Genomic DNA, 25,065 nt, shown 5'->3' on the forward strand with positions numbered 1-25,065 from the left:
TATGGGTTAAAAACGCGAGGCTGAGCGCCGCCTTATCGTGAGGCGGCCGGGCTGCGAGGGCACCGGGGGGTGGCAGCGGGGGCTCGGCTGAGGGGGGAGCTGCGGGTGCGGGGCCGGGCCGCGCTCGGAGCTGTTCCCGGAGCCGAGCCGTGCCCTGAGCCGTCTCCGGAGCCGTGCCGAGCCGTGCCCGGAGCCACCTCCCCGTCCCCGCCCGCCGGAGCCGCGCCCGGGCCGTTGGCGTGAGGGGCGCGTCCCGGCCCGGGGCAGGTGGTGGCGGCGCGGAGCCCCGCGGTGCCGGGCGCCGAGCATGGCGCTCCGCTTCGCCCCCGTCAGCGTCCCCCTGAAGAGGAGGATCCAGACGGTCGCGGTGCTGCAGTGGATCTTCTCGTTCCTGCTGCTGGGTAACAGCCTTCCTCCCCCCGCCTCGCCCCAGAAGGAAGGGGAAAGGAGAGGGTTTTCCTTTTTTTCCCTAACCGCCGGCACCCCCGGGCATCGGGCTGCTTCGTGCTCTGCTTCCACCGCGGGACAGAGGGGTGCCGGGGCTGCCCCTGGCTCCTGGGCTCGGGGTCTGCTCTTCGCGGGGAGCTCTGGATGTCTTTCCTCCTCTGGGTCTCTTTCTTCCCATGGAATCCTTTAAAAATATGTTCCTAAAATGCTGGTGACAGCATCTCGTTGGGCTGCCCACTGGGTTTCTAAGAGAAATTTTTAATGATTGTCACCGTGAAGACTGCTACATCACTAATGCTGCTCGTTACTGATCCTGTCAAATAACTTCGTGTACCGTAGTTCAATAAACTTTTTGTTTAAATAGGTGATGAATTTGAATAAAGATTGGCAGCGAACTGAGAGCCAGTAATGCGACCACTTCGGTAAACTTATGCAAAATGTGCTTTAAGAAAGCTTTCTTAACAATTTTGCTTAGTAAACTTGTTCCACTGATTGTTCTTCTGTAGTGAACTTTCCTAATGTCTTAACAGACTCTTATCATTAAACATCTAATCACAACAGCAAATCTTGCGGGTGGTTATCTGGAACTTGTTGAAATGAGCCACTCGGTGAGGTAAGCCGACCCTTAATCCCCTGGGACCAGCTCCCCGACCGTGCAGGTTGGCAAGGCGTCAGGGAGAGCCGTGTGTGGGACAGCCCCGACCCGAGGGATGGAGTGAGTGCCTGCCTGTGCCTAGCCAGCAACGTCGGAACACCTTACAGTAACCTGTGCTTTAGGGTTACAAGGAGAAAAGGACTGCATGCGTATCTTCCTTGTACATCTTGGAAATCCATTATCATTCAGATGCTGCTCTGATGTGTTTCAGACAACTGTTAGGTTGTTTGGCCATGCCCAGGTCATTTATGTACGTGAGGGAAGTACGGAGGATATGGAGCATCTTCACAGACTTATCCCTGGCATTTGGCTGGTTTATGTTACCTCTAAATTATATGGGGTTGGACTATAAACTGTTTATGTTTGTGGCTGCCCTGTAAATAGCCTGTGCTTTTTATTCTCTGTTATTGAATTAATTCTCACACATCTCATTATTCCAGTCTAAATAATGCAGTGGATATGAGCGTCAGTGGAAGGAAACAATTTTTATCCTAGCATGTGTGGTAACAATGCTGCCACCTCTTTGAGGAGTATGGGAAGTCCCATCCCTCTGTGCTTACTTGAAGCGAGTGGGCAGCAGAGAATCCCCCCTTGCTGCAGTTAAGGGGGGCAGCAGGCAGCTGTCCTCTGCAGCTGGCACTGCCTGGGAATAGGTGTCAAGGAAAGTCAACAAGGAGGGGGTCTTACAGCTGCTTAAACTGAATACAGTGAGTGCACGTGACCATGAAAAAATCTGTTGGCAAATGCCCCCACAGAGGACAAATTGATGCTAATAATAATCTGCTTTCATTTATCTTTAGAGCTTTCTGGGGTGACTTTGTCATTTTGTATGTGCATCCTTGCAGTTACAGGTCAGTCAGGATGGTCTGGTTAAAAAATTCCATTTGGATCCAGGAAAAATCAGTTGGTTGGCTTTAGTAACTGTAAGAACTGAAAAGGTTGTTGGTTCCTAATGTCCTGGATTGCAGTTATGCGTAGATGTCCTTTACCCTTTTGTGTCTGCTGAGCTAACAGATGTGGAAAGAGTGTTTGTTTAAGCTCTCGAATTCAAAAGTGACTCTTCCAGATCGTGCAGGCGATACCCAGGCACAAATGAAATACTGTGCGAATTCATGGGGAAGGCCGAGGGGGGTTGGTGGTGTTTGGGTGGGTGTTATTTTTCTAATATGGCTGGAACTAGTTTATACCAAGCAAGACTTTTCTGCAGATTCAGTGTTTCTTATATAAAAATCAGTCGGTAACACCAGATGATAACCAGTGATTTGTATCACAGGTATCATATAGTGTTTCTGTTTAGAGCAACGAATAAATAGGGTACTGGCTTAGTCCATAAAGTTGTCCATTGAGGATGTGGTGAGGTGCCATAGCTGAATAAAATAGCCTAGTAGGGTGAATCATAAAGTAAGAGAACTCTAAAAATTAGTGCCTGGAAAGACAGAAGGTGAAGCAGGTAATGACATCCTTTAAATCTGGTAGGTGGCACGGGAAAATGTGGTTTGTTGTGCAGACTAAGCTGTAAGGGGGATGCGAGTCTGTTGTAACTTTGAGTCTGTGATGTGACTTGGATAGAAGACTCTGGAAATCCAGCATTGTTTTTCTCTTCCTGGCTAAGACCCTTAAGAGTAGCTAAATTTAATGTAAAAAGTGCATTGTGGTGGTGTTTGCACCTTGTTCTCCCTGGCACCTTGGTTGCAATGCTGCATGGTTTTCTTAAATCCTGGAGCTGATGTTTGAAAATGCCCTCCTCCTTGTGTGGCTAAAGGCTTCGCACAATTTGGCCTGAAGTACGCGCACACGATAACTGCCTCAGACGGCAAACCTCAGTTTGCAGTTGCTTTCCACCACTCCGAGAAAGAGCTGATCACTCAATGAACAACTGGTTAAGTTCTGCTCCTTCGCACTGCTTACTGGCCTGGGCTAGGTCCGCACTACAAATGCGTTGCTTCTGCTTTAGAGCGTAGGCAGAATAAACCTGCCTCTGCCTCCAAAAAGCTGCATAGATGTACACAGCGTTTCATTAGATACAAAAGGAACCTCCTTAAAATTCAGGGTGTAAGTTCCCATGCTTTCCTGCTATGTTACTGTAAGCTGCCAACATTTCCCCTCAAGCAGAAAAGAGGAGTTTTTATTGTAGCAGTGGGTCTTCTGTTGGTTATCCAGGAGCATGATTCCAGAAGCAAAAATGACCTCTAAAATACTGTAAGCGATGTCTAGGAGCTAGTCTAACAATTTCCTACACTGTGCTGTTTGAAACAGCCATGTGGAAGTGCAACAGGCTAAAATAGTTTAGGTAAAGTTCCATGAAAGAGAGAAGTGTCTCAAATGGGCTTGTTGCTTTTAAAAGAAAACTGCCAGCCTGGAGTCTAGGAAACTAAAGCTATCAAAATTGAAAAACAAGAAACACAAAAACTGCTGTTTCTTGCTGCGTTAAGCAGAAATCCAAAAAAGCTTCAGACTCGAGCATAATTTCAAGTCATGAGGGTTTCACTGCTGAAACAGCAAGTATGTGAAGTGTTGCAATTTCAGAGTACCTATTCTGGCAAAAAAGCTGCAAGCTACAACTTTGATAAATGCATTTTTCTGTGTGTAATTACTGTCACTGGATGTTCATCGGCTTGGCCAGGGACTGACAGTCCCAGGGCAGGTCTGGCCCCGTGCTGAGCTCCTGCAGCACCGGATGCTGCACGCTGGTGTCTGCCTCTGCTCTGCCTTTGCTGTTGTCCAGCCGAACCCCAGGCAGAAAGTCACCTGGAGAAAGGAGACCTGCAAGCCCACAAGTGCTGCTGAGATGACCAGGGGCAAGAGCAGAGAGGTTGCACCGCTCCCATCTTGCATCCCATTCCCAAAAGCAACTGTGACAGGCAATAAATGCAACAGGTGTCACTGGTGTTCAGTGCCAAATCTTTGTTTTTAGGCTTGGAAATCCTTTCCTTAAGATTCCTGACTGAGCGCATTTCACTACATTTAGTAGAACATCTGATAACCTACACTGGTTCCTAGTGGGAGGATTTCTTTCTCTTGCACAGTAACCGAGCAGCACTTTACCCACAGTACATACACGAGTTGCACAGGGGAGCCGTGTGTCTGGGCACTGCCCACCTGTGTGCGAGGTTCGCTTTGTTTCGGGAGGTGCTCAGTGCCTGGGCAGCAGCAGGTAGGTCGAAGTGTTCCTTTCAAGACAAAGCAACGTAAACAAAAGTCAGTGAGATTTGCTTACGGTGCTGCTTTGCAGGTGCTGTACCTTTTGTTTTTCATGCTCTCTGATCTGCAGAAATCAAATGACAACTGGACCAAGTAAAGCGAGGAGGCGAGCTGGTGAGCTTCTCCTCTGTCGGCTTCTGTGCACGTGGTGCAGGAAGGGACAGAGGGATTTGGGCATGTACAAAATCAGGTGCAGAACTAAGTAAGTTGGCAGGGGTGGTTCTTGGTCCGGATGGTGAGAGATGGGGGAGAGAGTGTTTTTAACCTCGTCAGACAAGGATACTGGGACTTGGTTTTGAGGTGAGGAGGTGGTAGGGAAGCATGGTACCTCTTTCACGGCTTGTTTTCTACGTCCAGCAGTGGCGGGGCTGGTCTTGTCCTTACTGGGGGTCTAGGAAGTGACTGTGTGACTGTTGTGTATGTACCCGTGTTTATTTGCAAAATACTTAATAATACAAAATCAATACAGAATAAAAGCTATACTTTAGTATGCATGAAGCCACAAAATAATATGCTAAAGGCACTGGTGTATATTAATGTGCATCCTGTTTTCTAGTGATTAAACTTCTGTGCATGCAGCATGTAGGATGAAACACTGAATTTGGCTGGAGACAACTTTGAGTTATGGCTCCGGCTTCCCCAAAATAACAGAAGTGATGAAACATTTGCCACAGAGTGAGATATTGCTGCTGTAATAATAAGTGACTTCAGCGGTGAGAAAGCAGGTGTGCAGCGGGATGTGCTAAAGCAGGGGAAAAAAAATAAAATCCTTTTCCCCAAACATGTCTTGATGTTTTGTTATCTGGTGCTGGTTTGATTCATCAGCTGTAGTTGGCTAATTAAAGCCACTATTTATTTTTTTTTTAAACTTGCTTTCAGTACTCCAAGCCCTTCCTGGCAAGCTGGCTGATATTGCTGCTTGTTTTCACACCTCTCTGTGCTCATCTCTCCCTGACGTGCGCTGCTGGCCCTCGGGCAGGGATCGATGTGTGATCACAGGGAATAACAGGGTACTTGCCGATGCCTGACTGACTAGTATTTCTAGGAATGCTAGCTCTACCTACGTCTCAGGGAGGGAATTTAACCATGTCTGTGGGTATGTAAGTGCAGAAAAATGGCTGTGCTGCGTCAGGCATGAGGACCATCTACTGTGGCATCATGTGTGTGAGCATAACTAATACTGAATGCCCAAGGAAATATGTAGACTAATACATTATTTGGCTTGCTGTCTCAGGATTTGGTAATCAGTAACTCAGGGGTTTACTGTATCCAGGCCGCTCTATCTAACAGTCAATAGTGCCTAATGCTCCATATCTCTTGTTTATCAGTATTTATCAATGGAAGGTCTGCTTCCTTGGGAACAGCAACCAAATTCCAGAGTAAACAAGCCCTCAAACCAGCCTCCGAACCTTGGCATCCGAGGGTTTGTATTTGTTATCACAGTAGTGTTGAAATACAGCTCACTTGGTAGGAATGCTGAAATATCTTTGTGACTGGGGCTCCTGACTGTGGCTGATACCCTGAGAAGGGACGGGTACGTATTCAACACACGCTCCTCTCCTTACCACCTCAGTCCTGCAGATGGCTACCAAATTCACGTGGATTTCAACAATTTTCCAGTGCAGTTACTTTAAATAAATTCCCACCTTATTTTTGCTGGGGTAATATTTTTTATTTGGCAGCCTGCCACAGGTAGAAAGAGGCAGCAAGTTCAAGTGCTTCTGGTGGAAGTGTGCTTGTAGGTGGAATTGTACAGACTAGTAGCATCTAAACAGGGTGGTATTAACGTTACATACTCCATATTTTAGAGACTTTGAGGGTAAAAGCTGCAGAGCAGTACTCTGCAGGGGCATGAGCTTGCTCACTGTTGTCTTTGCAGACTGCCTCCTGTTAAGTCTTCCTTGGGTGCGACTGTAGGAGTTCATTTGCTGTATGCATTACTTCATTTGAATTTCTACCCCTTGCTTTACCATTTGTACATAACTCAGAAAGTATTTCCAGAAGCTAAGGTTGATGGTTTTTTGTTTGTTTGTTTTTTTCTCTAATGAAAGAAGCCACTAGCAGGCAGAATTAGTTTGTAATGCCAAAATCAACTTATTACTGTTACCTTGAGAGATAATAGAGAGGAAAAAATGCTCATTAGGGACTAAATCATCACTGTGCAACTCTCTGCTTTCCCTCCAATGTTCTGTTCCTCAAGCAGCCACTCGGCAGCATTGCTGCTCTGAAGAATAAGGCTGAAGAAAGGTCTGTTCTGCCCTAGGTACGTCACTGTACTTGTTAAAGAATATGCCATCTTTCATTTTTCCCCTGTGGCCATAGAAGTAAGACACAAGATTTTCAGCTTGCTTTCTTCCCTAGGCATGCTTTATGTATTTGTGTGCACGTGCGCTCAAAGCCCAGAGGAGTAGCAATATTAAAAATCACATCTCTACGTGTGTGTTCACTGGAATGCCAGTGGCATAAAGATGTCCTGCTTATCGCATCCTTTGTGGGATGAGCTTCAAATCGGTCAACTCTGAAAGCCTCCAACTGATGTAAGCCGTGGCAGCACAATGTGTTTCCAAAAAGCTTCGCTACGGGCATCCGTGTGCTGTTGTTACAGCAGGACCTGCGGCGTAGTTCAGACCTGAGCTGTCGAGCAATCCAGAGGTCTCGGTGTGAGCGGCTCGGCTTTGGAAAGCAAATGGACTGAAGTCGCTTGTTACCCCAGTGCTCTGGGGAGCCTGTAGTGCGGGTTGCACTGAGACCAGCACCCTGGCCACTGAGGATACGCCTGCACCGGCTGGACGTGGTCTGTGACTGCTCTGAGAGTAATGGGAGGCTTTCTTCCAGTGGGTGAGCTTAGATTCGGTGGCCATCACGATAGGTATTGCTCAAACGGTTTTGACTCCTTAGTAACTGCAAATAGGTTTGGAGCTTCCACCTGCCGAGACCACCTTTATTTCCCCACCCACTGTGCTGGTTTCCTACTTCCTATCTCTGTGGTGTTTAGCTGTTTTATGAGTTTCATGCCCACTGCTGCAATCCCAGAACCTATTTAATGAGCGAAGCATCAGGTGCTTGAGCATCATTGGGCAGGACAGCTGCTGGTGCTGCTACCTAACCCTATTGTTATTAATTCAGGTTCAAGCAAAAAAATTACACTCGCAGTGTACACTGGAAGTACATCTCAGGAGGATACAAAAAAGTGACAAATTCCAAGTCACTTACCTTTTGCCTAGAGTTTGTTTATAAAATAAGGTAAAGCGGCTGCCATTTATTTGCTCAATGCCTTCTCTGAAGGAGAAAACACTGGTTTTGTGTTTATAGGCACGTTGGTTTTGAGTCATCAGTGCTCAGCTCACCTTGCTATGAGTTAATGCACGGAAATAATGAGGAGGTATGGTACAAGGAATTTGCTTTGCATGTCTCATTGTGAGTGCAATAATAAATGGGTTTTGTCCTACAGCACGCTGAGCTTCTCTCAGGAGATGCAGAGAGCGCACTGAACTCCCTGCCCCTTAGATGCACACAGTGACGTTGGCTCCAGCTCTGTTCTCGCTAAAGCAAAGCAGCAAGCGTGCTGATCTCCACGGCATGTTTGCCTGCACAGCACTGAATAGTGCTATCTTGCACTTCTCGCTGCTGATTTAATTAGCTCTCACAGCAAGGATGCTTTGATCCGAAGCCCCTTTCAGCTATTTGGCTAGGTAACAGATACTTAAAGGCCATGTGATTCTGCACTGAGCCAAAAGTCCTTCTGAAAGGAAGGCTCCGAAATACAAATACTCACCGACTCTTCACGAGAACTTGAAACTCATTAACTTATGGCAATTAAAAAACTTCTTGTGCTTATTCCAACTTAGTGCATGAACCTCGTCATCTTGTCCAGGTTATTATTGCTATGAATTTCTGTAGTTTCAGGATTCATTTTTTAAAGAATAGATAATGACTTTTCCTCCAAATACTCCTGTTCCCTATTTTGAAGTGTTGCCAGTGTGGGGTACCCAGGGAGTTCTCCCTCGGGAGCAGTGCAAGTGAGTGCTATCCTTCACGCACATTACTTGTCCTCTGTTAAAAGTGTTCCCTAGAACTCACTGTTGCAGTTTGGGGGAGTTTTCCACATTGACTTTGAAGGTCTGTGGGTCTCAGTTAGCTGTGGTTTTTTTCTAGAGCTTTTGCTGAGGTGTATCTTCGCGTGAGACCAGGTTTGCCTGTTTAAGCAGGAAGCAGTGGGCTTCTGTACTGATTGTACTGAAGCACGGAGTGTCCTTCAAACAGTGGTGTTTGATCCTGCTTCTCTTTTGACTTAGGGTTGTTCCCTTCTTTCCTTTGAGCAAATGCAATTCCTTATTTTTCTGCTGATTCTTGCCAGAAATGGGAATATTCATTCATTCCTTTCCTAAGCAGTCTAACCGGCAGCTTTGCCTGCTTTCTCTGCTTCTCAGCTACCTCATAACAATATATCCTGTTCTGTGCTGAAGGCACAGTCAGACTAGAAGCAGGGATAAGCTGGGAGAAGTTCAGAAAAAAATAAGTATTCGCGTTGGAAGAAATACAGGAGTGTGCATAGGCCAAGTTAGGCTCTGATTTCAGCAGCTCAAAACCTGCTTGAGGGAATCTGCTGAGAGTTTTCAACTCCCAAATAAACCCTGCTAGAGAAAATCTTTAATGAGGCTGATCTTAAGTAGGACAACTGGTTTTTATTGTTGGTTCATCTGCTTATTTCAAAGTTTTCGGTTCTGCCAAGGTTAACACTGTATTAGTCAAATTATTGCCTGATGTAATTCTTTCAAGGTTTCACTCCTCTCTCCTCACTTAGGTGCCTGGCCCAATTTGTTTCACCTTTTAGGACATACCAGGATATTGCCCTCATGAAAGCCAGTCAAATGTGGGACCTACAAAACAGTTCTTAAAAATCTGCTGTGTAAAATGCCATAGAATAATGCCTCTTTTGTGCAACTCTGCCTGTTGAGTCTGCCAGTGAGGACTGGGTCCTGTTTTGCTTGCCGTCGTATAAATATAGGATGCCAAAGCCCAGGCTCCCTGGAATTCAGCATCTGCTGCCGTACTCTGATCCATGACCTGATGCGTTTTGCTCACAAGAAGCCAGAGTCAGCAGGCTGATGTAAGGTGTACTGTCGGGCAGAGAGCAGCGTGCACCTCTGCACTGGCTTTACCTCACTGCTTACATCTGCCTAATTTGCTGCAAGAGTGCAAAATTCTGCAGATCCTGCAAAGGTTAATGTCTCCATAGGGAGTTTCCCTGAATTTCAGGTTTGAGCCCCAAAGTAACACATTCCGTGTAATAATTTTTTTTCTTTTTGAATTGTGTATAATACACTTCCTGCGTATTGATATTGTAGTAGGATGCTACAATCCTCATTAACCTGTGTCTGAAAGTAGCAGGGCTTAAAACTGATACTGTGCTCCCACAGAAATAGTGAGTTTCTGATTGCAGTGACATGTTCAGAGGCTGAAATGAAACCTCTTAATGTTTTGGTCTTGTCTAGCACATCTTCTTTGTCAGCCGCAGAGCACTTTCTGCAGGGAGTAGAAGTACCATCCCTACTATATAGGAAGAGAAATTAAGAAGAAGAAAGGGAAAATGATTGCCCAGCAGCATTCCTATTAGAAAAGAGATCTTGCTGCAGCCCTCTCCTTTCAAACCCCTCCTCCCATCTTCTTGTTCACGGGAGCATCACATCTTTGTTAGCTCTTGCTGTCTCCTTTTAGTCTGTCCTAGGTAATCCAGATGTTATCTGCCAAATGTTAGCGTTTGCCCTCACCACAGGGAGAAGACAGGTGTGTTGGTTCTCAGCTCATGCTTTTGTTCTATTAAAAAAAGCAAGCATCATCTTAGGCTGATTCCCCCATTTGTGCAGAATAAGAAATATAGACTGAGATGATGCATCCTTGTAGGTAATTGCCTCAGTGAAACAACATTCACACAACGTGAAACAAGCTAACTTCGATTTGTGTACGTTTTCAGTAGCATCCCTGGTAAGAATGTGAGGGCTGGGAATTCAAGATCTTAAAAAAGACAGTCGTGATTAATGCTAGTTGTGATGTCTTTTTTTTTTCTTCATTTGCAGCACAGTTTTGCTGTGGATTCTTTGTGATCTTGATTTTGGGCAACTTCTGGTTCCTTGCTGTTCTGTACCTTCTGTGGCTCTACCTCGACTGGGAAACGCCATGCGCTGGGGGCAGACGGTCCCAGTGGGTCAGGAGCTGGACTGTCTGGAAGTACTTCAGGGAATACTTCCCCATTCAAGTGAGTAAAAGGTTTCTCACTGAACTGTAAACATTTGAACAGAGACAATTTGAATAGCCATGAACATGGACTAATGCCTAGGACTCATCTTTGGTATGATTATAATGGTTATGCCATTTAAAATCTTTTTAGAACGTGGGAAACCTGAGATTTAGTGTCAGAAAGGGGCAGGGGAGGGGGAACAGGGGCTGGATTTCTGCTTGGACTGTTGGGTCACAAGACAGTGCCTCCGCACAGTAAATGCTTCAGAGATGATTTTTTGAGATTTATCTATTTAAACGTTGTTCAGCTCTAAAACAGACCAGTAAAGTGCTTGGAAGAAAGAAATGAATTGTCATTGGTTCTGTATCCTGTCAACCTGCAATTTCCACACGTTGTTTTTGAGAACCCCTGTGAAATGAATATTAAAACATCCTCCGCCATCTCTCTTTTTCAGCTTATAAAAACTTCAGATTTGAATCCAAATCACAACTACTTACTTGGCTTTCACCCTCATGGGGTCCTGGTAGCTGGAGCCTTTGGAAACTTTTGCACTGGCCCAAGTTTCAAAAATTTATTTCCTGGGCTTACTCCGTATCTTCATATTATGCCCATCTGGTTCAGCTGTCCCTTCTTCAGAGAATACGTAATGAGTGCTGGTAGGTAAAATCAGAGTGTCTCAGCTGTTCTCCATATTAGAGCTTCTGCTTCAAATGTAAGGTCTTCTCCTGTACCTATAAGCTATACCTATAAGTTATTTCACTTCAAATGATCAGTACTGAATTTAGAGCACTGGCACTAACTGTTATATGATGAACTGTTGTTGCAAAATAATTTTGAAAGGTTTTATTAATTTTGCTAAACTCTATCATGTATCGATATTTAAAATTGATCCTACTGGAAGTCTGAGGTACTCTATTGCGTCGTATGTGGCATATGCAATGCAGGTGGGTCCAGTGCAAGGAAGAGCTTTACAGCAGGAACGGTTCACAGTAGTTGTTCTTCTTGCAAGACTACTCAGAGAATAAGGTCTATTAAATCTAATAAATTTTGTTGGGTGTTAATGATAGTTATTAAATCTGAAACGTTATGGTCAAACACCATATTTCTACCCTTTACAACACCATCTGAGTTAAACAGATAAAGTCAAGTAATTGCTGGTCATTAGAGTATTACTGCAAAATTTTGCCTAATACTTCTAGATGTGGCAAGAAGGGTAGAAAGGGGAGCAGGAACAGGAGCTAAGGAGCCTGTGGCTGAACTGATTTCATCTGCTGACTTTCCCCGGCCCAGAACGGAGCCTCCAGCACCTGTTATATATAAAAGGGTCATGTTTGTCATCGGTACTGCAGTAATAAAAGATACAAATAATAAGTAATAGAGTTTATGGAATAGAAAAATATATAGTGAATCAGGACTAGTGTTCCTCTACAGTGGTTTAATACAGGAATTATTTTACTTAAATTCATTAAACTACAGCATTTGAGTAAGTACAGTCTGCTGGACAAGAGTAGGTTTGGGAGACAGATCTAGCTTTCAGTCCTGACTGCAACATGGACACTGTGATTTCAGACTAACTATTTATCCGCTCCATGCGTGGGAACGTGCCAAGGGTGCCCAGATTGATACCAGAATTGCAAATCCACATACACTTCAGCGTACCAGAAGCGCATTTTAGTGCAAATGTTATTGTTAGAGTTTTTCTAAGGCTTGCAAGGTTAAGGGATTAGTAATGTTGCAAGATGACAAATTTGAACATTCCCTAGCCTGGAGGTCAGTTTACCTCTTTTTGCCATCTTGACCTGTAGAAACAAGCATTTATGTGCTAGATGAGAAATAACTTGAGTAAAAATCGTGCTAAAGAATAGTCAGCATCTTAGCATGTTTTTCACCAGTGTGTAGCTGATAAACCAATATTTTATAATTTGACTCATAACCTGTATTATACCAAAGGGGATCTTTTGCTCCCCGTCTCTGAAGTCTGCCAGTTGTCTTTTGGAAGACCAGTTACAGCATTACCCAAGCTGCTGTGCAAGGGAGAGTGGAGAGCAGTCCCCTGCCTCCACTTCAGCAAGGGGAGGAGTTGGTCCTGGGGAAAGACAGTGCTTCTAGCTTTCTCTTCCAGGGAAAATGCATGCTGACTAGTGAATGAGCATCACTCACATGATTTGTGTCCTGGGTCAGCTGCCTTCTTCAGAGTAACAGTGATTGTGAAGGAGTATATGGCAAATGGAAATAGCTTTTTACTGAGTTCTCTGAACTTGCCCCAAGATCCAGCTATTTCTCTTGGTGGCCAGCTCTCAAAACTAGATCACAGTCATTGTCTTTGTTGTGAAATGTTCATAATCCATTTTGTAATGTCGGTAATGTGAAAAAAGGAGGTGAATCCTTCACTCAGCATCCAGAAGAGCACAGTTTGATACTAGCCCTGTAAAAACAACACAAAAACAAACCCAAAACACTACAACAACAACAAAAAAAAACAACCAACAACAAACCAACCAAAAAACACACAAAAAGAAAAAAAAAAACCACAACAACCTAAATTTCATCTCTAGATTGTCATTTAGAATATATTAATTCAACACAATATAACTGAATATGGCTTTTGGGTGAGTGGTACCACTATGAGCCTTTTAAATAGGACTTATGGCACAAAGTTGCTCTGGAGGGGTCAGCTATTTCTGTTAGAAAGGACACTTTTCTGAATGTCAAGTTCAGAGCAAGGTCTGAGTCGATGCTACAGACTCATACATCAGTGTGCCTCTGATTAGAAGTATTAGTATTGGCAGGAGCACCAGGAAACTACTGCTATTCTAGCCTAAAGAGATTAGCCTAAATAAATTTGAGTGACAGGTCCTGGTTACTAGAGAATAAGCCAATGCAATCATTGGGAATAATGCAGCTGAGCCTTTCCTGCTTCTTCGGACACTGCTGTGTCCATTGCCTGAGGTGGAGCTGCTGCTTGTAGCTTTGAGAAGAAGGGGTACAGCTTGGCACTGTAGATCCTCATTTGACTTAACAAGTCCTCTAGTCATTCTCTTAAACCCTCTGTGCTTTATGGCTTTAGCTGCTGCTTCAGCAAAACCTGCTGCAGTTCAGCTGTGCTGTTCTCGGACATAGAGCCTGAGGTGGAGTTGAGCAGACAGCCAGCTGAGACAGAAAGTTGACTCTTCCTAAAGATCTCAAACTTCTGTGGTAGGCAAGCAGCATTTTAGCTCATCAGTGTGAAATTAAAGGACTTAACTAAGGCCAGATCTGTTGCAGAGTGAGGGTGTTGAACCCAAATCTTTCTAATCAGTCGTGCTGTAACTATTTAGAAACATCATTTGGCCATGATTTAGAAATATTTTATATATTCCACTGTACTTGTAAGTGAAGCATCAGTGAGTGACTCTCGGAATGTTTGCTCCTAAAGGAATGGTTTCTGCCTCCAAGGAGAGTGTCTCGTACGTGCTGAATAATGAAGGAGGTGGCCATGCGTCCATCATTGTGATCGGAGGAGCTGAGGAATCCCTGAATGCACATCCTGGAAGTTTGACTTTGAACATCCTCAAGAGGAAAGGCTTTATTAAAATGGCCTTGAAACATGGGTAGGTTTCCCGTCTGGACTGTCCCAGTAAGCACGCTTTGAATACAGAGTCTTAAATATAGTACAAATTGTACGTAGTAAACTCAGAATTAGAATTTGAAAGAGCTATTTGTGTATGAACATGCAAATATCTGACATAAGAGCTAGTCTGTACACCTAGATCCAATCCGTGTGTCGAAAAATCCCTTTTGTCTTTCATAATTTATGAGCAGTAGGTGGACTTATTAGCATATCTTGGTGATCTGTTTTAGTTGTTCTATGTTGCAGTAGCAAAAAGTAAGAATTGTGAAACAATATTAGTAAACCTTGGCTTTTATTGCTGACCGATGCAGACGTTGTTTTCTCTTATGTAAATTGGAGTTATAATAAGACAGAATTTTCTTACTACTCTAAGCCAAAAAAATTTAGAAAGCTAGACTCTGTTTTATTAAATCACTGTAAAATGTATTCCAGGAAGATTTCTTTTCACCTTTATTCTGAAGACTTTTTTTTTGTTTTTGAAGATGGTTGTTTACAAAAGTAAGTTTTGGGGAAATTTGGAATGAATCTCAAGAAAAACTAGCTTACTTTTTACTATCAATCGTCTATCAGTATGTAACTAAACAGAGAGAGCATTAATATCTTTTGAATGCTTTACACAGCGTGAGCTGTTGTTTATACCGAACTAGTCTAGAAATCTAATGTACTGGAAGTATTCGAACCAATGACTTATTCCTGCTAAGCTGTCTGTTAAGCTCCCAGGATTATACATCGACATACAAAACGATAAGAAAACAATATTAATCCTTGACGGATCTGTAACAATTTTTAAACTACTCATTAGAAGAAAAAAGGTGGGCTCTGAGAAGTGCTCTGCTTTCACAAAGGATGCTGAGGTAAATTTTTTCTAGAAACTGTTATGTGTCAGAATATTCCAAGAGGGTTTTTTCTATACATGTCACGAGGATTTTCAGAAAAAAGCTGTACCCTGATAAAGTAACATTTTAGTGGAATTTGTACCCAGAAACCACACTCGTGTATTTAAATTGGGACTTTGATCAAAGACACATATAGGTACTAATCTCTGTTCAACCACTACTAAATTCATGAGTAGTTTTTATTTATTACCATAATGTTTGGAAGATTATTTAAGTCCTTTTTTTTTTTCTTTTGAGCATGTCTGATCTGTCAGTTCACCAAGGTTGGTATTTATCTCTCATCTAAACTCATTTGGATTGAGAAACTAGATACTCCTCTGCCTTTCAAGGCCTTGATTTCAAGAGCATCCCCACCACATGACAACACTATCAGGGCACTTACAAAACACAGTAATGGCCACTTTGTTCTGTATTGAGTTCAGTGCTTCAAGTGATGGTTCTCCTCTTTAAGGCCTAGTGTCTAGAAATAATGCCCTACCTGACTGACTTACCTACACCTCACACATGATCATCCTAACCACTAGACTATGAGTTATTCTGGGTCTGAGCACCTTCAAGACAAACAGCCTCTATGTGAACTGTAGGAAACCTGACTTCATTTCTGTATTTCTGTCCTGGTTTTGGACTGTATGACAAAAGGACATGATGAGACTCTAGCGGCTGCAGCTCTTGCAGCACTGTAGGCAGACCTGAGATCCTGTGCCAAAGGCATCCAGTAGTCGCTTCTGCTTTTATCATTTGTTTCTAACAACTAACAGAATCTGAAATGAGCTTCCAACTTGTGGAAATGAAAGGGCAAGGGAGGTTTGCAGTGTGAGGAGGGTGAAAAGGAAACATGCTGTAAGTGCCTGCATATCTTTCTGGTGCTTGTGATCCACAGCATCAAATACCAGGAGAGGAAAGGGCAGTGCATAGACCAGGAGTCCTGTGCTCCCTGGCCCTGGCTCTTACACTGCCGGTACAGAGAAGTTCTCGTTCCTCAGCTGGGAACTCGTCAAATTTGCTCTTATGTATGAAAGCTGAAGTCCTCTGCACTTCTGGAAGACATTTTGGTCCAAGGTAATACAGATATCTGATATGAAGTGAAGAAATTCTAAAGATATGAAAGAAGTGATGAATCAGCTAACTTATCCTTAGTTTCACAATCAGAAGTTACTTATTTCTCTGTCACAACCTCCTACATAGTGTCTTGCAAAAGTCTTTACCATCCCAATTAGAAGAAATCTCTCAGTCTCGGGGTGCTATTGCACCACCAGATTTTCCTGTTTGTCTTAATGTTGTAGTAAAAAATAGAGTATTTACACAGCACACTGTGTACCAGGCTTTCCAATATTTTCTTTACTGGTGGCTGGGTGATATGTTGTATGAGAAACCACCCTTTGAGAAGACACCATTCAGGATAGTGAGTGGGAATGACTGTATTTGGGGATCCTCACACTTGAGAAACTGTAGAAGCAGTTGTTTTGTCCATACAGGAGAGTTTTGGTTGTCCACAGTACTTTCCAGACAGCTCTGTCCTAAATGTATCCTCCTCAGGCATTCAGAGCTTTGTGATAACTCATCTCAACAATATTATGGCAATGCTATTATTTTACAGTAAGTGTTTTCTGAAAGATAGTGTAAACTGAATGGAATGAATGAAACTAAGACTTCAGTAAAGCAAATAAAACCTCTCAGTATCCTTCAGAGACTGCTTGGGATTACTCTGGTAGTTTTTTTGTTGTTTTGTTTTTGTTTTTTAAGCTTAAACTGTGTAGAATATTGTTTGATCAAGCTAAGAATTTATCTAAAACATACTGCAGTTGAGGCTTTAAATATAGTGATGCTTTTGCCTGTTGGAGATGATTGCACTGATTCCATCTGCCTAAGCTGTTTGTTTGTCCAGGAGCTAGTCAGTGCCCTTCCTCCCAGCCAATTCATGAACGGAATGAAAATTCATTAGGCTGTGAAGGAGCCAGAGTGAGTTAATATAATTTCTGTGAGTATGATTTGACCCCTGATAAAAATAGATCAAGGCTAGTTTTCGAAGAAGTCTGGAGGAAGTAGGATTTCACTGGGAGTTGGACAGTGGGGGAGTTCGGCATTGTACTCATGTTTGTATGGATGTCTGTTTTTTATCATGCTTTTTGTGCTGAAATCAAGTGCATGCATTATTCTAGTCAAAAGGCAGAGGAAGGCTAAGATCTGTTTCTGACACCACCCAGCTGGGAGCATTATAAGGTTAGCAATGAGACTTCTTTCCTTGCCAAAGGAGAAAATGCAGTGGAACAAGAGTGGACTTGCTGAAATAGTGGTGGATAAAACCATAATTATGATGCATACAATTATTCATTTTTATTATTATGAATGATCATAAAAGGTTGTAATGGGTAGCAAACAGCTAAATACTGTCCAAATACTCAATGCTACTTGTGTGTGAATGACTCTTTTTTTTCTTTCTTTTTTTTTTTTTTGAAACAAACCCAAAAACCCTACATAGCCAAAAAGCGGCTCCCCATCAGAAGAACTGAATACCTGCTACTGATAAATACTAGAGCTGCTGAAGATTTCTGTGTTGGTTATTGGGAAAGTTTCCACACTGCTGATGTGAACCACAGTGCAAATGCTGGCTGGTGTGGGATCCTCACTGTTCATTGTGTTGCTTTACAGGGCTCATTTGGTCCCAGTGTTTTCCTTTGGCGAAAATGAGCTGTTCAAGCAAGTTGCAAACCCCAAAGGTTCATGGCTCAGAAATGTGCAGGAGAAGCTGCAAAAGATAATGGGCTTTGCTTTACCATTGTTTCATGCTAGAGGAATATTTCAATACAGTTTTGGCTTAATACCTTTCAGACAACCTATTCATACTGTTGGTAAGTTCCTTGTGCCTTTTCTAATGCTTTTGCAAATGTTTAAAAATGCATAGATGTTCTACTAATATCTGTGTAAATTTATAAATCTAACAAATATATGGCTACTGTGCAGCGAAACCAAGTATATGAGGTTTAAATATACCTTTCCATCCATATATATATATATATATATATATTTAATTCCTCTCCTCCCCCATGTCAAAGGAGGAAATCCTTTCTCCCTTTTCCCTTGCTGTCCCAGAACAAATAGTATTGTTCATTCACAGTTATTCCCAGGCTTATAGCTGCAGCAGTCCTCAAGGAAACCAAAGAGGTTGTCCAGTCCATACCAGAGGGCTGGCAGAGCTCTGCAGCCACTGCTGTGTATTCTGGGTGCTGCAGTTATTTTGTAAGATGCCCGGCATCTTCATTTCTTAGCCCTGCAGAGAAGCAGCAGTTGGATGTTCCTGGTATTGCACAGCTACTGCAGCGGCACTCTGGGGCAAGGCTGCTGGAAGGAGCTGGTGTTGTTCTGAGCTGGTGCTCACTGGGACTGGGGGGGATGGAGGAGCGAAGAGAGAGGGCGCCTTGCAGTAGCTCTGCTGCAGCCCTTCAGCAGGCTGCTGCCTAGTTGGCCTTCAGCTCCCTATGGTGTTTCCCCCCCCCCCCTTTTTTTTTTTTTGCTATGGAAAGATCCATGTTTAATTAAGAACATGCATGCCATGTTGACAGGCAGTTTGGAAGAGATTTTTCTTGCAACAAAACTTGTACGATCTTATGAAATCCTTTACCTTTGGTGTCTCTGTTCCCTCATGTTTGAAAACGATTTATTACCATCTCCCTGCATTCGTGGGGGGGGATTGCGGTATGGCTCAAAGCAGGCTTGAAAGTGTTAGCTCACCTACTGAAAGCTGCAGAGTTGTACTGACCTCCACCCAAGCCGGTTAGCTGTGTTAACAATGTGGCCAGGAATCTGAGTTTCCTCCTCCTGGAGCAGATGCTAGCTCAAAAGCTGTTGTCCCTAAAGCAAAGAGACAGTTCAGTAAAAGCAAGGTCCCTGAAGTCTAAGTGTGCATGTTTAGGGCTTCACAAGTGAAATAACTTTTGCTTTTCCTGAAAATTATTACTGCTTTTCAGAAATAGAATCAGCTCTAGAGTATTGATTTGAGCATTTTGCTTAAAGCTGAATCTGAGGAAGATCTGTGTAATTTCTAATTCCACAAGAAAAAAATTCTCTGCTCCCAGGAGAACAGACTCCTGCAGAAAGGCTTGGGGGGTGGTTTGATGTTTCCAGTCAAGCTCCAAGAACTTCTGCATCTGATGTGTAGTGATTCCCCCCCCTTCAAAGTATTGCTCCAGCCTGGGCTGGGTTCTCACCCGGTGTAGGCTCTGAGAGCTCTTGGCAGCTGAACCTGCAGCAGGAATATGCAGAGTGGCTCTGGCTGCACTTTCTTTCCCGTTAGTCAACACCACCCAATTTGAAGTGGCAATATGTGTTGAAAGGGATTTTCAGGTGCTTTTGTAAAAGCTCCTGGAGAGTGCTTTTAACTCTCTGTTTTTCTAGAAGGAAGTTAAAAGAAGATTTAAAGATTACTTCCTCTGCAATCTTTGTCAAGTCTATTATGCTCTCAGTGCCTCCATTTATTTCCAGTGAAAGAAGAGCAGCTGTCAAAAATTGTAGTGATTGAACAACGTAAGACTCAGGTCGTGGGAAGTCTCTGTCAGCAAATTGGAGTTTTTTTAACTAAAGCATTTTGTGGAGGAGACAGCCCTCTGGACTTCTGTGGGCTTACCTCATGTTCCCTCCAGACCTTACTCCAGCTGAAGAAGTGTGATAACAGGCTTCACACCGTGTCTCATGTGTGGGGAATGTTTAGGTTGGAATGATATTTGTGGGCAACTTATGGCTCAGAGACACCTTACAGGGTTTGGGGGTTTTAAGTGCTACCACTGAGGTAACCAATGAAATTTCTGGCACAGGTGCAGTGATGCCCATTTTGTATAAATTGGAGAATATCTCTGTTTCCTTCAGTGTTCATGTGTTTGCGAGGTTGTAGGCCTCACTCTTTCATCTGAATTTGAACAACAGAGAGGGAAAAAACAGACCCAGGGCCTAGGTTTGTTCTCAGGCCTCGTCCTGCCTTTCACAAGAGAACTGTGCTGTGACTCTGCCAGCTTGCTGGGAGCTGGGGCAGAGCCATTACAGGAGGGAGAGCAGTTTTACTCGAAAAGAGATGTCAATGAAGCTAATCCTGCTGTTGTGTTTGACTTCCAGTGGGAAGCCCCATCCCTGTAAAACGGAACTTGAATCCCACCACTGAAGAGATTGAACAGCTACATGCGATATATCTACAGGAACTAAGAAAATTGTTTGAAGAACACAAAGGAAATTATGGGATCCCTGAGCATAAAACTCTTATCTTTGAGTAGTAAATTACAATCCGTAATTCTAAATCTCATGGAAAAAAATATTGTATGCCGAAAGAGTTCTTTCTTGCAATCTGTATTTTGCAATCTGTAATTATCCTTGTGTAAGGAATAATTTTAAGAAGGGATTATTAAATAGTTTATTGATCTTTATTTTATGGATACAAAAAAAGCATCTTTAGGGTGCGAGCCTCGAAGCCAGTACTGTTTCGAGTTGTCCTTTTAGGTTCATCTGTACTAGAAATGCCAGTGAGAGACTCAACACTGATGTTCTTACTACCATGGTGCTTTACCATAGCTTGAGCAGAGGAAATTGCCCCAGCATGAGAGCAAGAGCAGGAAAAGTGTATATACCACAGAGGTCTGTCATTAGACATTGGGACTATAACCAACATGTATCAAATGCAAGTTGTCCTCTTAATGTCAAAAAAACCCCCTGCTGCTCTTCCAAATAAAGTTGTATATTTTCAGTAGATGGCTATTACAAGCCATTTGCATGTGAAATCATGAATAAATAAGAGTTTTCTGCCCTGAACAGGATATCAGCAAAATTAATTTGTCCAACTAATAGAGCAGACCAAACGCTGTTTGCAGGAAGAACAGAGCGTTGAGTTATTCTGTGCGCATGTATGTGCTGGGTGATGGGAAGCACTGAATAATGTGACTTTTTTGGACAAGCTGTACTTTGGATCATCAGTTTGTAAGATGAATCAGCTTTGTTCGGTAGTTTTAGTCTCAAAGGAGACGGCAGGCACAGGACAGAAGTATACCAAGGAAGCTGGTGTGGGAATCATGCGAATTTCACCTCTTATGCAAATAAAAAGTTATCATATGCCAAGCACTTCCACACAAGGAAGGGGAGCCCAATTTGTTCAGTCTAGGTCTGAAATTTTACCATGGAAAGTGTACTTGATTTCTCTCTTCTTCCCCACTGATAGATGTGGGGAAGTACGTGGAAAGCAGTGCCTTGGAGTGACAGCTATAACTGCCAAAGCAGTGGGAGGACAGCTGTAGGGTGCGGCAGCTTAAGAGGATGCTTGGTGTACAAACCAGCTGCCTAGATTTGAGAGGTTTATCTTAAATGTGGATATCCATCTAAGAGAAGAAGAAAAAATATCTTAGCCAAACTCTTTTTCAATTAAAGTGCCTAGGTTTCTGAGATGGTTTGTAAAGAGAATTATAGTATAAATATATATATATTTAAATGAAATTCTTGTATTTGTAAATGCTTTTCATCTGTGTGTGGACTTAGCAGACCTGGTTTTACTGAAGTGTTTGGTTTGCTGTAAGCAGTTTTTGCTCATTGGGCAGCATGGGGCATCTGCAGCTGGGTCGGCTCAGCATAAGTGTGCTCTGGGAATGGTGGTGCTGGCTCCATAAACACAGTTACATTGGACACATCTGATTCTCCTCAGGAGAAACGCAGTTGGCATTTTGGGAAAAGTTAAAAAAGTTAAAACTTTGTAAAGAAAAGATCTTAGCAAAATTAAGGTCTTCAAGGAAAAGGGTCAAAATATTTTGACTCCTGAGGAGTGGATTCCTTATGAACCAAAGCCCCAAAGCTGTGTTGATATTGCCAGACAGACCAGATGTATGTTGGTCTGGAGTTCTAGAAAACCTCCAGCAGATTGATTTCCTTAGGAGGGCCGATATGTACCTTCTGGTATATAGCAGTCATTCAGAGGTGGCCAGCCAGTGAATCCTGCTCTCACTTTCTTTAGGACTACGGATGTCTCTCTGGGAGCCAGGATGAGAGCTGGCATTCTTGCCATTGCCTTCCCAATGCTTTTGGTGCCTGATGATCGCTGTGGTGTAGACATTTTACTTCTTCCTGCTTTGTCCATCTCTCCCTGGGTTAAGATCTCTGAAGAACTGTGTATGCATAAAAAAGAATGAATATTGGCTTATCATTCGGCAGAAACAGGGGAGTTACAAGCAGAGCTTGAGAAGAGGAAGCACTGTGAGTGTGAATGTTTAGCATGAACTTAAGATCCGGACTGTTTCAGCTCTTGGAAGGGCATGTGTCTAGGGAAGTCAAAGTGGCAGGTTTGATACCTGGGAAGAGGTCTCCAGCATCCTGAATGCTGTAGTAAGTGATGAGCCCTGAATAATCACTGACCCATTTTGGCTTAGCCAGCTATGTGAAATTTCCTTTGGTTTTGTTTTTTGCTGCCTGTCCTGATGAGGAGTGCTGATACAGTCATGAAAGAAGAATTTGGAGTCTGTGTCAGGCTTCCGTCCTAGATCATCTGCTCTAGTGAGATATTTCCTCTCATTTTCAACCTGCTCTTTTCCTAATACCTTAATGATATAGAAGCTCAGGATGTAAATTTGAAAACATTAGCATTGGGGTGAGGGTGGGAAGTGTTTGGGTTGTAATAAAATCAATTTAGCTAAAAATTCTAAGGAATATAAAGATACTGATTTGGGGGCAATACCTGGTCCAGAGGGTACTCCACAAATAGGCTTACTTCTGAATTCCATGAGAAAATTATTTGTGGGCTCTGAATATCATTCATAACTGGCATAGTTAGAACAAGTAGGGATTATGTTACTCTGACTACTAGCATTTGTTATGCTTTGTAACATGGGAAGATGGAGGAAAAAAGAAGTCTGAGCAATATAAGTATATATTCTTGCTCAATAACTACTGCATATTGCCTGTGATGGTCCTTACAAACTACCTTTTATTAAATTTTCCATATGTCTAGGACTATTTTAAAATAGAATATCAATCTCTAACAGGCATGCTGTCTTCTAAAATATTTACCTCTGTGTTAGTATTTGGATTTGTAGAACAGCCCTGCTTGAACACCAGGTTGCTTCAGAGCAACCTGGAAACTGTAGATCTGTTGTGAATAGCTTCACCTGCTGCAGCCATAGGGAGGCCACATTCATCAGAATATCATTGTAGTTTCCAGTTGCAGTTCATGCTTGACAAAGCAAGAGCAGGCAGCTAGTAGCAATGGTGACAAACCCCTGCCCCATCTGTGAGCAGAAGATGAGGTGGTGCTCAGATTTTTGGTGGGATGCCCACACTTACTGTGACCTGCATTGTGGTGTGTTACTCTTAGTGCCTTTTAATGAGATGGGTAATCCCAGGGATGCTAGTCATCTATTAAAAAGATAGATGCTCTGCATTTTTACCATGCAAGTACTGCTTCTCTGATGTGCTCAAGCTGGCGATGCCTGCCTGTTGCCTTGTGAGTGAACATCTCTACCAAGTTTGATTCACAAAAAGTCTTTAAGCATCAGTCCTTAAGATTTTTTACTTTCTGAACTACAAAGCATATTTTACACTCTTTGTAACTCTTTATGGCACCAGACAAATATGAATGTCAGTTGTATCAATGATAGATGTGGCAAGACGGTGTGAGATAATAAAAGTTTGTACCAAAGAATGCTTGTGTGGACTGGAATTCAAATATTTATCACTACTATTCGATAAAGGATTTGTACTTCATCCGTTGGACACCAGGAGCCTAAGCGAACTCAAGAGGTCATATTAGACTAGCTATAAGGCTTAAATAAGGGGTCAGTGAAGATGGATGGATTGCTTGCTGCAGTCTTGTGAGCAATCACCTGGAGCCAGGTTCCTGCTGATGGTCCAAAAGGGCTTGAGGAAGAAGGGATCCACGGCAGGGAAAAGGCTGAGCTGCAGCTATCCGCAGCCAGGAACGCAGTTCCAGGGAGATGCAACAGGCAAGCCAGAGCACAGGAGGGTGGGTGGACTCCCCTGAAGAACTGGTGATAGAGCTTTTAGTTGAATTCAACTGAGTTCAAGCATAAGTTTGAATTTTAGGTTAAACTTGTATTGAAGAGTCAAACTGCTAGTATCAGAACCCCAGAAAGAAGAACAAACCCTGTAGAGGCTCTGCTTAACTCTAGAAACTGGGGAACTAAATAGCTGCTTGAAGTAAAATAAATTAAATTAAATTAAAAACAAATAAACAACAACAGCAAAACATAGCATTTTTCTATCGGGAAGAGGAAAAACAACTACTTTAAAACAGCGATGCCTTTTAGTTTTTATATTAAAAAAAAAAAAAAGCAATGCTTATACTAACAGCTCCACTGGCAAGTATGAATCCCTAAGCCTGAGAAAGGCTGAGGATATTTTGTTACTGTTTTAATATTTTCTTTATGGAAGGATCCCACTTTGCATCTCTGCATACCATAAAGGGAATAAAGAATTAAAAGCAGTGGCCTTGGATTGCTTTGAAGTAGTCTCATTACACCTGTGTGTGTAATTGGGAGGAAGTCACGGTTTATCAATGCACCGACATCACATTTTAGTTTTATTGAAATGCTAAAAAGAAACAAGTTATACCCATAAAGCAAGAAAGAGAGAAAAATGAGGAACGGAGTGCAACTGAATTTTCTTGCTTTCTGAAGTGCTTCAGAGACACAAATGCTGATTACAGCTGCTTGTAATTGGTTAATAATGTTACCTCCATATTGAAGTAGTTGACTGTGAAGGGAATTTGGTGGTTGAAGGATGTAGATAGCTTTTCAGTTGATATTTCTTGTGGTTGTATCAATTCTGTGTCAGCTAAGCTGCTGGAGTGCTGCCTGTAGTGCAGATCCAGCAGCCCCTTGTCTTTTCTCAGTTCTACAGACAGAATATGGGTGTAGAAAAAGAAGATAAGAGAAAAAGGAGGAAATTTACTTAAAATATGAATGTGCTGGATAAGTGTATCAATCTAAAAAAGTAAGTAAAAGAAGAACCATATCCTTTTTAGTTTCCCTCTATATCATAAAGG

The 25,065-nt window shown here is 42.8% G+C and overlaps 1 protein-coding gene across 1 annotated transcript; it reads left to right on the top strand.

The window, feature by feature from the left end:
* Positions 1-44: 44 nt before the first annotated feature.
* MOGAT1 (monoacylglycerol O-acyltransferase 1) lies at positions 45-23,703 on the top strand. The gene is made up of 6 exons (XM_080603743.1): positions 45-401; positions 10,381-10,559; positions 10,996-11,197; positions 13,957-14,131; positions 17,697-17,896; positions 20,151-23,703. Exons 1-6 carry the CDS (start codon positions 308-310, stop codon positions 20,303-20,305), a joined length of 1,005 nt encoding a protein of 334 aa, XP_080459869.1. The 5' UTR covers positions 45-307; the 3' UTR covers positions 20,306-23,703.
* The last annotated feature ends 1,362 nt before the right edge of the window (positions 23,704-25,065 follow it).

This window comes from Anser brachyrhynchus (assembly GCF_964034855.1).
Source record: "Anser brachyrhynchus genome assembly, chromosome: 9".
NCBI classification, from domain to species: Eukaryota; Metazoa; Chordata; class Aves; order Anseriformes; family Anatidae; genus Anser; species Anser brachyrhynchus.